The sequence below is a fragment of the Acipenser ruthenus genome, chromosome 6 (assembly GCF_902713425.1).
Source record: "Acipenser ruthenus chromosome 6, fAciRut3.2 maternal haplotype, whole genome shotgun sequence".
NCBI classification, from domain to species: Eukaryota; Metazoa; Chordata; class Actinopteri; order Acipenseriformes; family Acipenseridae; genus Acipenser; species Acipenser ruthenus.
In genome coordinates, this window is record NC_081194.1 from 44,475,715 (window position 1) to 44,490,843 (window position 15,129).

The 15,129-nt window shown below is 36.6% G+C and overlaps 1 protein-coding gene across 1 annotated transcript in view; it reads left to right on the forward strand.

Annotated features, from left to right (window-relative positions):
- The window catches only part of pcnx2 (pecanex 2), a 148,704-nt gene that overhangs the window by 60,456 nt on the left and 73,119 nt on the right, over positions 1 to 15,129 (forward strand). Inside the window, exons 9-12 of the mRNA XM_034017005.3 lie at positions 1,826 to 1,970; positions 10,709 to 10,851; positions 11,559 to 11,712; positions 11,807 to 11,839. Coding sequence (XP_033872896.3) covers positions 1,826 to 1,970; positions 10,709 to 10,851; positions 11,559 to 11,712; positions 11,807 to 11,839 — 475 coding nt within the window. The remainder of the gene's footprint in view (positions 1 to 1,825; positions 1,971 to 10,708; positions 10,852 to 11,558; positions 11,713 to 11,806; positions 11,840 to 15,129) is intronic.

Sequence of the window (15,129 nt, forward strand, 5' to 3'; positions counted from 1 at the left end):
GGGATTGTGATTAATGTGTTACATAGAAAAATCACTTGATCAGCCACTTACAAAACCATCAAAACCATCAATGCATACAAATGGCTTTAAAAATGAAAGTGCCAGTGGCCAATTTGAAAAGAGCTTTGAAACAGATTTGAAAGTTATAAGTGTAAAAAGTTGTCAGGATGTTAACAATGAAAAATTACAGGTACGTTATTTAAACAGTTGTAGCAACACGTGGAGATGTATAACGCTATATTTTTCAGAACTCTGCTACTTACTCTTTAAATGTCTGTTGCAATTAAAGGGTTTTACCATGTAGGCCGATGTATGGATTTTGTTATTACTTTGTCAGGATGACAAAATAACTATTTGAATGAAAAATTTGCATCTGGTTTCTTGGTCCAAATGCTGCAAGAAGTAGCAGGAACTTTTTTGGTTTACAGATTGTCTTAGTGGTAAGCAGATTGTGAAACAGGATGGTGTAGGGCACATTCACGATACAGTGGTAGAAAGAACGTTGAAGACAAGCCTCTTTCAGATTTTTATTGAACAGTTATGAATTAGGCTTCTGGCTCTTTAATAATAAACAAACAAAACAATGTACACTAGCTCTAAACAGGGAGCCCTAACTGAACACTTAATTGAAAAAAAGATTTCTCTCTACCTAAATATTGCAGCAAGCTAAGCTATACTGCACATTACACTTTACAAAGAAATCCATTTTCTTTTTTTTTTTCTTTTTACGAAGGGCTGTGTATGCTGATTGTTTTATGGTTTTATATGTATTATGTACTCCACAACGGAAAGAAAGCTTAAAACTATTGAACTGAGTCTACGGTTTGCCTACTTATTTTCCGATAGACCAGTGTTTCTTTGTGCAACCAAGTTGTTTCTTGCTAATTTTGCTGTATATTATTTCAGTGTTTTTTCCTTTCAGTACAAATGAGGGTGAACTTGTATTAGACTTCTAGAAATGTAAATATCAAACATTAGGCTATTGTGGTCTATCTGCGCTTATAAACAATCTTAACAATGTTCTCGTTTCTGTGTGTGTCTGTTGACAGGTACAAGTGTTGTGGGGAACAAAGTGAATGTCCAAACAGTATTTCTCCCAAAACAATCCATGTTTTATTTTAACAAACAAAAGAATCCGCCCCTCTACCAGCAATGGTATAGGGGGGTACACAGCGAGCTTGCAAACTCAAAATAATAATAATAATAATAATAATAATAATAATAATAATAATAATAATCCAAGGTCTTTGTCCGGCCAGCAACTTCTGTGCACAAAAGTGTACGTGCTCAACTCCGGGGGATCGTGGTGCGCGTGTGTGTTGTGCCATGCAAGGAAGTGCTCAGGGTTGACGGCTGGCTCTGAAGCGACAGCTCCTGGGTGCTCGCTCCTCCTCTATAAAACACAAAAACACAAACGTAACAAAACAACAAATAATACAGGCTCCGGCCATCTGTTACGTTTTCAGAGCAAGGGGTCGTACTTGCGTAGCTGCGTCCCCTTTGTACTACCCAACTCCTCCCTGCAATCAGTTCGCCGCCCCGGTGTAACCAATCGTTACTTGGCCCGCAGCTGAGCGCATGTGAGTTGTTTTGTGTATTGACAGCTACATGCCTCCACCAAGATGGCCGACTTCCTGTTTCCGCCCACCGTTGAGTCGACCCGTCTACGGGGAAGCGTATTACCAACCTTACCCGGCACCCTTTCTGATCGGGAGGGAGATTTACAGCATCAATTCTTTCTCTCTTTATCACAGTGTCTCAATGTGTAAATTGTTATGATGTATGTCAAATATAACCATCTCCAATCACTGTTCTGTGTTGACAGTGAGCTCCTATCCACCTCGTCCAATTCTGCTTCGACAGACTGCCAGGATGCCCCTGCTGTGACTGAATGCCCATTTCAACGACGCATTGTTCCAGTGCAGAGATTGCGGCCAAGACCGAGAAGAACACATCCAGAAATGTATCAGGTAGAAGCAACAACAACTCTATCCTATACTGTGTTTTGTTTTTTTTTATTATAAATTTAGTCGACAATTTTTTACCCCAGTTTTTCTCCCCAATTTTGTATGCCCAATTATTACCTGTATCCTCGGCTCACCGCTGGCAACCCCCCTGCCGACTCAGGAAACGGCAGCTGGAACACGCGTCCTCCGAAATGTGCTCCTGCCAAGCCGTCATTTTTCGCACTGCGGATCCACAGCGAGGCCACCAGACCTATAGACCTATAGGAGGACAACACAGATCTGGCGACTCCACTGCAGAACCACAGGCGCCCTATCTGCCACAGTGGTCGCTGATGCGCGGTGAACCGTGGATTCCCCTGCTGACCTAAGCCCTCTCTACCCGGGCGTTGCTCTGCCAATTGTGCACCACCCCCTAGGAACCCACGGTCACGGTCGGCTGTGACATAGCCTGGATTCGAACCTGCGATCTCCAGGCTATAGGGCGCATATTGCACTCCATGCGGAGCGCTTTTACTGGAGCCCCTTCCTATACTGTGTTTAGCTGTTACTTCTGAGTGTGGCTACTATATTAGGGTTAGTGACTATTTGGCTTTATTGTGTACATTAAATTGGCTGAACATTTGTGTCAGTGCAAATGAATTCGTGTTTTTCTGTTTGGTCCCAGATTTTTGAAACACCAAACCTTTCTTAAGGACTATGGGCCCACCATTAGTTATTTGTGAATGCCTGTGGCAGTGTTGCAGTGGGGGGAGAATGTTGGGTGGCAGGGACAGAGTTAAAATCCTCCTTGCAAAAACATGTAGGAATGTGGCTGGAGCCGGGAATTGAATAAGTGATTAAATAAATAATTAATTAAGGCTCCAGCCACAGGTATAAATAGGGTGATCTCGGGTGTTAGGTTGGTTAGTGTTAGAGTTGATGTTGGAGAGGTGGAGGTTGTTGTGTTGCGTGCTGTGCTATCTCGTTTGTTTATTTACATCTCTGTGAGTGTTTTTGTAGACCTTTTGTTATGGCCCTTGTGCCATTTATTTTGTAAATGTGTTTTGTTATGTGTTCTGTCCAGTGTTTTGTTTGTGATTTATTATTATTATTATTATTATTATTATTATTATTATTATTATTATTATTATTAATAAACGTGTGCATTAGCATTTGAAACTGCAGCTTCTGCGTCTGAGTCTCCCTTGCTGGTAGAAACAGCTTGCCAGTGACGCTGTCCTATCACAGGTGCCCTATTTACTATATGTTTTTTTCAAACTCTTTATGAATTAAATAAAGTTTGATATTTCTGGTAGGTTCCTAAAGCAATGTTAAGGAGCCTAATTACAGTCTACACAGTTTCATGGGCATCAAACTGTATGTTATTCTTAAAAATAAACTATTAAATAAAGTTTATTAGGGTCATATTTTTTATTCAGGGTTAGACTGAATACAATATAAAGTTTTAGGTTTCTGCTATAGACTTATACTGACATGGCCCCAGGGATGCTTTGTTTTTGTTCACAATGTCCATTACAGGTGTTGTCCAGTAAAAATGACCTTCTGGCCACATCAATGATACAGATTACACAATTGTTCACATATTCTTTATGTTTAGATATGGTTCAATGTCATTATCCGTACATTATGCATCTTGGGCATGTTTAGGTTTTGTTCAGAAAATCTTTTTTTTTTTTTTAAACCTGGATCATAATCTTTTCTACAGGGTAATAAAGATTAGGCATTATGTTTTGGAGGCTATGGGCACTGTTTCTTCTCCCTACACACTTAATGCTTACTGACAAATCTGAAATGTTTGCAATCAATGGCACTCTTTCCATCTTGTTGATATCTTGCTAACCCAATTAAAATAGCTTAATATGCAGCTGTTATTGAGTGTGCTAGTTGCTTTTATGGTTTTATATTTATTATGTACTAGTAATGTGAATGTGCTCCCCTCCTTACCCTCCTCTTCTGTAAAAAAAATAACATGCTTTCTTTTTCACTTGTGTGAGAAATGCTTGAGAATCTTAATTTGATTAAAAACTGCTTGACAGGATTTCAAATGAGACATACTTTAGAAAAGAGAAATAGATTTGAGCTAAAACAAACATTTGCCCTCTGGGCTGTAGAAGAACCATCGGTCTATAAAGACTACTTTTAAATGATGTCTTGAGTATAGTGGGTGTTCACCGTATCTGACTGAACACGGTTGTTACTATTTCAGTTGTACAGTATTGCCAGTACCTTTTTTTCAAGTGTAACTGAATTTATGACTTTTTGGACTATTGTTGGCAGGGGTGAAATTCAAACAAGTGCAGGTACTCATATGCACAGTCAGGTGTAAACATTTAAAAAATGGAGACAATTTGAGTGCCAATGAGTATTACGTTTATGAATACAAAATGAGCCTTCAAAAATATCTGATCAATTATAACCAATTCACCATCCCCTGTATCCATTGTATCACTCAGTCATGTACTGTAATATAACACTTAAGTTAAACCTTAAATGACAAGCATTAAGAAATATTACACTATTCAGTAACTGCTGTAGAGAGGGAGTTTTGTTTCAAGATATCCTAAAAAAGGGATGATGTTATAAAAAAATTGTATAAAAAACAACTGTGCTATGAAAAAATGATACAAAAAAGTCTAAGTCAAACAATGCACAATAGGGGCTAAAATACCCCTCAAATTTATTATTAACAGGCACTACTACTACTAATGATGTACTTGACTTGGCCATTTTAATCTCCATAGTATTCTCAGCAATCATTCCCATACTTTCCAGACCCTGGGTACTCACCTACAACAGGAACTGGCCATGCTACAATAATAGCCTTGGATTAGAACACATATGTCTGTTTCTTTTATGTATTTTTTACTTATTACTTTACCTACAATAATATATTCTGTGTGTTCTCTGTTGTGTTTCTGCATAGATTAATTACCATGATCTATAACATAAAAATATTTACCAGGCAGAAACGGTATAAAAGTAGACTTAAAAAAAATATATCCCTGGTACTGTGGTTTCTGCACAATAAACAAAGTGGCAAAAGACACATTTTCATAAAGTAATATCATTACTGTCGTTTACTAATGCCTTTTTTTTTTTTTTTAGATGTACACACAAGTGAAAACTCATATTTAACTTAAACCCTTCAAAATGTTTTAGAAAAGGGGGCATTGTACAAAGAAAAAAACGTTTTGGTTTTCGTTTATTACAGTCCTCATAACGGAAAATACTAAGATCACAACAAAACAAAACGTTGATCACTATACTTAACATGTACCTTGCAAGTTGGGCCCGTGTTTGAAAAGCATGAAGCACACCTACATCTGTATGTCGATTCTGACTCACTTACCAGATCTGAAGCAGCACTTTGTTGATCCTGTTTTTTTAATGTTAATCTCTACTGTCCCACACATCACTTGCCATTTTAGAAACTTTCATGCAAATTCTGGCAATGTGGTAAATCGGTGCAAAGCAAAACACGTTCTGATAATTATTTCTAATATTTATGAACTATGTAATTTATGGAGAACACTGATGTGGCTTTTTGCCTTCAAATTTATGTGCAGCAATGTTTGTTTAAAATATTTCAGATAGTTTCTCCGCCGCACTAAAGAAAATAATTATTACTTCATAATAAATAAAATTATTCCATACCGCTGTTTTCACGTTGCACTGCTAAGGTCATCTTCTATGACAACGAATGAGCACTGACACAAAGCGAAATGGGCGGAGATTTGTGATCAGATTGAAAGCTTGGCCAATCAACATGCAGTGATTATACTGACATTAATGGTGACCAATAGCAGCTAACAGAAGCAGAAGCAGTATGAGGAAACAGAATGCAAGCAGCATGAACTGTGCTGAATGAAAGCACATTTGAAAAACGTTGCGCTAGTGGACTGTGTGAGTGGATGGAATGCATCCGCATTGGATGAAAAGCAGATTAAATAAGTCCCAGTACCCAGTACCGGCATCAAAATAAGTCCCGGTACAGAGTACCAGTGAGTACAGGCAGAATTTCACCCCTGACTGTTGGAATTGACTATGTGTGTTTGTCCTTGTCCTTTTGGTTAGACTTTTCCCTTTCAACAAAACACAACTTTAAACATGCAAGACATTTGATTAATCTGAACATATTTTGATGTTTAAAATCTTGTTTTTACTGTCTGTCTGTTTTTCTACTTTAAGGCACAAGTGTGGTGTTTTGCTGTATTTCTAAAAACAAATACACACATTTTAACTACTGTATGTCAATTAATTCAAATATTCTGCACTATCAATAATTCATGTAGAATGTACTATTTCAATGTTAATACCACTACACTCCCAAGAAAACAAACAAACAAGAAATGACTGACATTTATAGAAGACTTTTTATGCTGATCTGAGATCCGTGTTATTATGGGTGGTATCGATAAGAGACAGAAGGGTTAAACAAGGTCTCCTGAGGTAAACATGGTACTTTATATCACCTGTCACCCATGTAATGGTTTATTTCTCAGATTTATTATGAGTACTCTGTCTCCAACATAGACCTGTTCTTTTATTACCAGAAATGAAAAATGAAACACATTTAAAAAAAGGATTGTTTTATCATTTGTTTTATCAGAACTAACATGAGCTCAAAAATATGACTGGTGTCATCAATCACCCCTGTACATCTAATTTAAAACCTGTTCTTAAATTGAAAAACCGGCTTATCGCATGTTGCCTGTTGTGATTACCAAATTGTACTGTACCTGTGATTCAGTCCTGAATTTCAATATGTATGGAAATAACAACCAAGATGGTTAAGTTCTGACTAGGTTAAGCAGCCCAGTGACTTTTTTTTCTTCTGTATAGAGACCATACACTTTGAGTTATTGTCCTAATGTTTAACCCTCATAACAGTTTACCACGGTACATTTGCAGTCATTTAGCAGTTTTCTATGCTTTCACCATGTTGTACTACATATTTACCATTGTTTACCATGGTTTGCCATGTTTCTTTAATATGCTTTACCATACCTCTCTGGGTTTTACAATGCTTGCCTATGATTTATCATACTTTTTTTACACCATGTTAGGCTTTTACTATAGAGAACTTATATAAGGGGTAACACAAATCTATTCTTTGATATTCTTTCACAACCACATTGTTTTAATCTCTGGGCATTAACAGGGGTGCAAGTCGTTTTGAAAATTGGTGCTACACAGTGTATTTATTGATTTTTAAAAAAAAAAAATTCTTTAGAGTGACCAATTATTATTTTTATTGATTTTTCCAGCAATTTGGTATGTCCAATTATGTTTTTTCTCCTCACCGCAGTTAGTCCCCACACAGCACAGACGTTCTGAGGGCGTACAAGCATCCTCTGATCTCACCAGCTTAAAGCCAGAATCGCTTTCACTGCGAGCAATCGGTAGGCGGGCTACCGATCCTGGAGAACAGAGATCAGCCCTGCTTTTTATCCACTTTGAATGTGCTCGGTGTCTGGCCAGTAGGGTTTGCTGCTGTTGCGCGATAAGGACAAGCAATCCCTGCCGGTTTCCCCATCCCCACCCCGGGACCGTCGGAGCCAATGTGACTCCCCCCTCGGGGTCCCCAGCAAAGTTCAGCCTCTTTGCACAGCCTGGACATGAACTGGCACCGTCCAAGCTGTGTGACTCATCCTGCGCTCCCAGCTGCAGTGCTTTAACTGGATGAGCCACTCGGGGACCCCAGTGGTGCTGCACTGTTTTGAAAGTTTAGCACCAGAGAGCCGACTGGTGCTAAATTATCAAATCCCGCCCTGTGACAGGGGTCTTGCTACCCGTGATGCATTTTGCAAGTTTCAGCACAATTGGATAAGTGGTTCTCTATATGTAAACCTATTAGAAGTGGCACCCAGCATTTGATATGAGCTCAAAGTATCTTTGGAATGGCTGCATGTCCACAGTAAATCAGATTTCATTAGTTTTAAAAGCAGGGTTTCAGAGCACAACATGAGCTTATTCTGCTTTCCCACTTCCAAACCAAGCCTATCAGACAAGTATTCCAATACACCTCTATATACATGATTACCTTCCACTGGCTATGCAGCTGTTTCAAGGCTTAGTTTCCCATTGCCACTTCCCATTGCTGCTGATTTCTTCAACTTTATCATGGAATCAGAAACCATGGCACCTTAAAAAAAATGCACTATTCTGTTTCCTGAAATATTTTGCAGTTCATGGTGTATGCCTAAATGACTTATAATCCCCTGCCAGTGGTATACAGTGGAGCCTCGATATGTTGCATTTAAATGCTTGTTTTTTCAAAGCCGAAAGAATACATACAGTACTTTTCATGAAAACCAGCTGTGATAACCCATGACATACAGTATTTATATCATGGGCAGACACCCTGATAACAAACAAGCATATGAGCAAGTTTGTATTCCTTCCAACACACACTGCCCATAATATTAATAATGACATATCTTGTTTGAAGTTACCATACGGCAGTACTGAATAGGCAGTATGGAGCTTGCCCCTTCCAACAGGTCAGATGGGTGTAGAGAAGTGCCTTCTTCATACCTGGTGTTTTCTAAAATCTTTTTGAAATTCCTCTATGAAATAATCCTTGCACATTGCAGCCATCTTGTTTTAATTTTCAAACTTTATACAAAACAAAATGTGTATGTTTTAAGAAATGAGAGGTATGTGTTAATGATTCCAGGGTGCGTTGGTGGTCTACTGTATAAGGGACTTTCTCTTTAAAATTTAACACCAGTATATTCTTTTTCCATATTAAGCATCTCTTGCTCCCAAGAGCCTTGAGAGAATTACAAAATAAACACAGAGCGAGTTGTAAGATCATTATTCATAGATTTCATTCATGTGAAGTATTCGGAGTGTACAATAAATCATTGGTTTTCCACATGGACTTTAGTGAATGATGAAAACAGTCACCATTAAAAGTTCATTTTAAGTAACCAGATTATCATGGAGCATCCGTGTAATTCTTCAATCAATTTTGAAAGTAGAGGAATCACAAGTGAGCTCAGACTTAATTGGTAAAGCCTTCAGGCAAAAAAGGCTGTACATGCCAAATCATTTTGCTAAATTCAAATTGATGACACTGGGCACTCTGTCTTTTAAAATATTAACAAGCTGGAACCAACAATATTGTATTATTATCCATGTCAGAGGAGGCATAACCCAACCCCACTGATGGATATAGCGGCGGTGGGCGTATTTCATACTAGATTCAGAGAACCTTGATAGGACCTTCTTAAGCTTAGGGTATATGGTGTCTCTCTGTTTGTCTGCCACTCTCTATATCCATAAGTCACACTACGTTCTTACATATATCTAGAGACTGTGATGTCATTCTGGTTTTATTATTCACGTAAACAATATGAACAAGTACTCAATATGAACTTTTCATGGATACTTGAACTTGTACTTATCGTGGTCACACCTAATGTAGCAGCTATGTTGTTAACAAAAAAATAATACATTGCATTGTAATTGATACAAATGTGTATAGTGCAATACTAAAACTAGTCAATCATAACTGTAGAGTTCTGTCCTGTTTTTGACACCACATATAAGGGGGCTCAGTTTAGGTAAGGGTGACCCGATTCTCTAAAATAGTGGACATAAATCAGTATTCATACCCCCAAAACTCATTCATCAGACCTGTAATGTTAATTAAGGGCAGCAGTGTGGAGTAGTGGTTAGTGCTCTGGACTCTTGACCGGAGGGTTGGGGGTTCAATCCCAGATGGGGGACACTGCTGCTGTACCCTTGAGCAAGGTACTTTACCTAGATTGCTCCAGGAAAAAACCAACTGTGTAAATGGGTAATTGTATGTAAAAATAATGTGATAACTTGTAACAATTCTAAGTCGCCCTGGATAAGGGTGTCTGCTAAGAAGTAAATAATAATAATAATAAGGTATGTTTGTAAAAAAAGAAATTGACCTTTCAGGCAATAATTCAATAAAAAATACAAAAAATGTACATTGCAATCTATGCTGACCCCAAAATAAACTTGAGGAAACACATGGATTTCAATTGCAGAAAACCTGCTTTATTATCAGTACATTAGAGAACATACATCTTCAGTCTGGACACACAGCAAGCTGGAGACAGAGGTCCAGTGATTACACAAGGTCGCATCATTAGCTGCATACACATCTTAAAGGGCTAACATATATCCTGATGTCATCATGTGCGTAGAGCATGCAAAGTAAAAAACATTACAACACTTTTTTTATGTTTAAATATATTTCTTGAGTACTATCTTTGTGGTCCTCTCACCCAGACAGCATGAGAAGACATCTCTTATACAATAAGAGACACCCTACTCTACATACCACGTTATTTAAGTAATAAATCAGCCTTTGTAAATATCAGATCATATGGAAAATGAGTTTGTCAGTTGATATTTCATTGAGGTGGTATACCGTGTGTCTGGGGGACAGCATAGTAAGGCCTCTATGATATCCAACTCCATGCTTCTTATTGTGTACAGTATATACTGGATGAGTCATAATTGTCAGAACTGGAAGGTACTCTATGTGGAAGATGATATGCAAAGGAAAGATGTCTATGACAGAGACATTATGTGATGCACCATTTGGCCATCAGATGGATGTTCTATTGTGTCAACATTTAAGTAGAATTGAAAATTATGAATCGCCCTATATATGACCATACATCGAACTACCCAGGAAAAAATTACATGCCTCATTTATTCCAGTGATACTTCCTAATCTCTAATTCTTGTTATAGGAGGAGGACTCAGTGGAGGAATCTACTGATTCTTCAGCACAAGAAAAGCCTGCCAGCAAACAGTACTATAAGTTCTGGGTTTTTCCTGGCAAATGGATTAAAATCTTGTATGATCGGCTTACTTTGTTGGCTCTGCTGGACAGGTAAACTGCTTTTGTTTTGTTGTTTTTATTTGATCCCTGATTTAAAGGTTTAATCCTTATTTGAATAATCTGCAAAAGGCTTCAACCACAAATCAGGCAGAGAAGGTCTGGTCAATCTCAATCCACCTTTATATATATATATATATATATATATATATATATATATATATATATATATATATATATATTTAACTGTGCATAGCCTATTTACAGCAACAATTCAGAAAATATCATGCATTTGTTATTTTGTATTTTAAAATACAATGAAGTCAGAAATGTAGCCAACAGAATACAAACATTTTTTTGCAATAGACAATAACACAGCGGTAATTAACAACAGTAGTAATAATAATAATAATAATAATAATAATAATAATAATAGTCTTACACATTTTCTGCTTCTCCTTGAGATATCACAAGGACAAGGAGGTCATGTGGGGGCATCAAGGTTCAGTATACATACACAATATCATTCATATTATATTGAACACTAGCACAAATGAAAATAAATAAACAATATTTAGACTAAAAGTCTTACGTTATAATACCCTTAGTAGATGTAGATAAAGAGCTGGGATACACACAGCTAAGAAGCAAAACATTAACAGCTATATTTTGAAGTTAAATGATCCAGAATGATAAACTTTACCTCAATCTTTCATTCATGAGATGAAGGGTTTTACGTCATGTTTGTTGCTTGTGGACAGGAATCAAGACATATTGGAAAACATGTTGGCTGTGGGTCTGGCATTCCTTGTTGCCTTCCTCGGATTTATACTGTTGAACCACGGCTGTTTTAAAGATATATGGGTCTTCCAGTTCTGCCTTGTTATCGCAAGCTGCCAGTACTCTCTGTTAAAAGTAGGTGCTCCTATTGGTTTTTCAATGAACAATGCAATTCTTCCAAAGTCCATTACTTTGGTAATTAACCAATTTTTTTGCCATTGTGTTGCAGAGTGTCCAACCAGATGCTGCATCCCCTACTCATGTAAGTGGCAGGGTTGGCTGATTTAAATCAAGTCGATTTTAATCACTGATTTAAATCATGATTTAAATAACTTGATTTGAAAAAAAAAATAATTGATTTAAATCATTTTCTACCTATTTTATATAGTTTCTTAAGGAAAAGACATGAAAAGTATGTTTTAAAAACCTTTTATTAACTCAAACATCTTAAACTCTTACTGTCTATAAACTAAAACTCTTTTTGATCACAGGGCAAATGCAAGTGTAATCGTGAACGACACTTGCCCCTGATTCTGTGACGCATAAATGGAGCGAAGACGTAAAACAAATACTGCACTGAAATGGTATTCTGAAGACATGTCTTGCCCCGTTATAGAGACCATGCCCCATAATTAACATATTCGCCAAAACGATTCTGATTCAGTGCAATGGGGTCCCAAATAGACAATTGAGCACTGTGTTAAGACCCGCTGAAACCAGGTTTATTTAGTGTTGCAGTCAGGAACTTTAATAACTGAACACACTATAAAAAGCAAAGAAGTCCTAAGTAACAACTGAGTGTGTTTGGACTGACACAGAAAGAGGAATTCAAAGAAAAGTAAAAGAAAAGAATGACTGGGATGAGTGAGGGGGGTTTTCTCTGGCGTACTCCATCGCTACATTCTTGTAGTTCACACAATTTAGTTCACATTTAGAGGCTGCCACAATGATAAATAATTTGTTTTATTTATGTATTCATTTAAGATTGAGTAATTTAGTCTGGTATGTAACTATTCACAAACCACCATTTCCAACATCCTTAAATTTATAGTTTGGAGGTACTATAGAGCTACAACTACTGTACTACAAAAAAAATTCCATAATTTAAAAAAAAAAAGAAAAAAAAATCAAAAAAATCTGATTTAAATAAAAAAAAAATAGCCAACCCTGGTAAGTGGCAACATGCATGATACACATACAAAGTAAACTTGAGTTGTGGAGGGTGAAATATTAGTGGCAGTATCTGCTTGAGAGAGGCCTAGGATTGATTGGCAGGTGTGATCAGGTCAGTACTGAGGGCAGTGGAAGTTCCCATTGGCAGAACAGTGCCATTGGGTCCTATTTTCTATTGTTTTGTCCTAAGGCATTTAATTTCATACATTCAAAACATTATGCTATAATCACATTTATGAAAAACCGTACACAACAGGCACTGCGTTCCTAGCAAGATCTCTTGATTTGATGAAAATAATTGTGAAAGCTTATAATACAAAGCGAAAGTTGTTTAATATCATATCAGTGTTTACAAATACACAACACACCTGTTTTTATTAAGCTATAATATAAAGCCTTCCATTCTTTATTTTATTGCATACATTTTGTTGTGTTAATTTTTTATTTGTGACTTGTTATTTTGTCTGATTTTTTTTCTTTCTTTTTTTAATTGAATGGATTTTATTGCTTGTTTCTTATTTCTGTGATCTGTGATGTCTGTATGGTCTTTATTTGATTTATTGTAAAAGAGCTTTGGGATACTATATTGCATGTAAAATGTATTAAGCTAAAAAAGTGTTAAGCTAATATTGTCTGTTTTTTTATGCTTTCATTTTTATTTGCACCCTGCAGTTTCGTGGTCTTTATTTACGGCTTAGGATGCAGCAATCATATTTATTCGACTGGACGTTTGCTATTAGTGTGTAGGGTAATTTTGAGGACTTGTCTTATTTGAAAGAACTGAAAGAGTTCCTTTGCTATATTGTATTGTAAATGACTGTGCTGTTTCAAAGGGTAGTGTGTCATTTTGAGAGATGTACTGCAGTGTTGATACCAAGCTTTTTGTATTTTGTGGGCAGAATATCCTCCAGTTTTAAATAATCATTATCTAATCCTAAACATTTTTAAACCAGACATTTAGTGTATGTAAAATAGCTGTTATTTTTTTTTTATTTGAAATGCTTAAACATTTTTTTGTGAATAGTCTAATTGTTTTCCAAATGGTTTCTTGTGGGTACATCCGGCATTAACGTTTTTGAAAATCCAGTATTACACCGAATATAGCCTTGCAGCCAAATAATATTTCACAAGAACAAGCAAGGATAGTCCTCTTAGTTTAGAGAGTTAGAGTCTCCTTTTCTTTATTCTGAGCTGGGAACCTTCCATAGAAAATGTACCCAACAGAGAGATTGGCAGCATTTTCCAGTTCAGCATCTTCTACTATTAATTCTAATTATTATACTTATTATTGGTAACCTAAAACTTAGTTCCAATCCTCACATAATATAATTCTTTACTTGCAAATAAACATTTTCCCAACCAATTAACAGTATGATTTTTCAAGCAGGTAGGTCATTTATTTGCAAGTTCCCTACAATCCAATGCAATTTCAGAAAACTGAAATTGATTAAAAATGATCTTGGACCCTCCATGGGTCAAGATCGCTTGTCCAGTCTAGCCATTATAACCACTTAATTTGCATTGTCCAACTCTCTAAACTATGCCATCAATGACTTTGCATCACTGAAGGCAAGAAAAGTACATTTGTAGGCTCTGGGTTTTGTTTCTATTGGTGCATTCCATTGGACATTTACAAAGATTTTGAACAATTTATTTTATTTATTTATTTATTCGCTGACTGCAAGTTCCAGGGGTGGGGGTGCTGGATTTATATCTCGCACAGGGCGCCATCAGCGATCGGTACGGCTATCATCAAGGTTAATGCTTAAGCGCTAATGTCTAGTCTCTTGAGCTGAAGAACTAATTTTTCATAAAGATAGCCATGCTTCCTCTTGCTTATAATAATGTTCTTGCCTGTAGATTTATAGCTTCTGTTCAAACAGGCACTTACTGCAATTCATCTGTGCCTCAGTCACACTGACACATTTTGGTTTGTGATGAATGCAAGTATCTTGAGTTTATTTTTTTAACACAAGTTATCAAAAATACACTGAAAAAACAGAATGTTAGGTCAGGGCAGTAATTGGTAAAAGTAGTTTAGTGAAGGGAGAAGTTTAACCTTCCTTTGTCTCATTTAATTAGGTTTTTAGTTAAATTATAAAATACAGCGTATAAATAAAATAACAAAAATCACTGAATGGTTTGGTACTACTATACTGGTACTGCTACAGTATAATGGTGTTGATATTTTCACCAAAATGAAACAACTAACTAGATTCTGAATCTGTAAAAGGAATATAAATCTTATGTCACACAACTTTAAATAAATAATTGTGTACCAGTATGTTAAGTGTTTGCTTTTTTTTTTTTTTTTTTTGGTTATGGGGAGCTTGTAATTTTGTTGGTTAGTTTAAGTTGACCAAATTGTGACCCTGTATA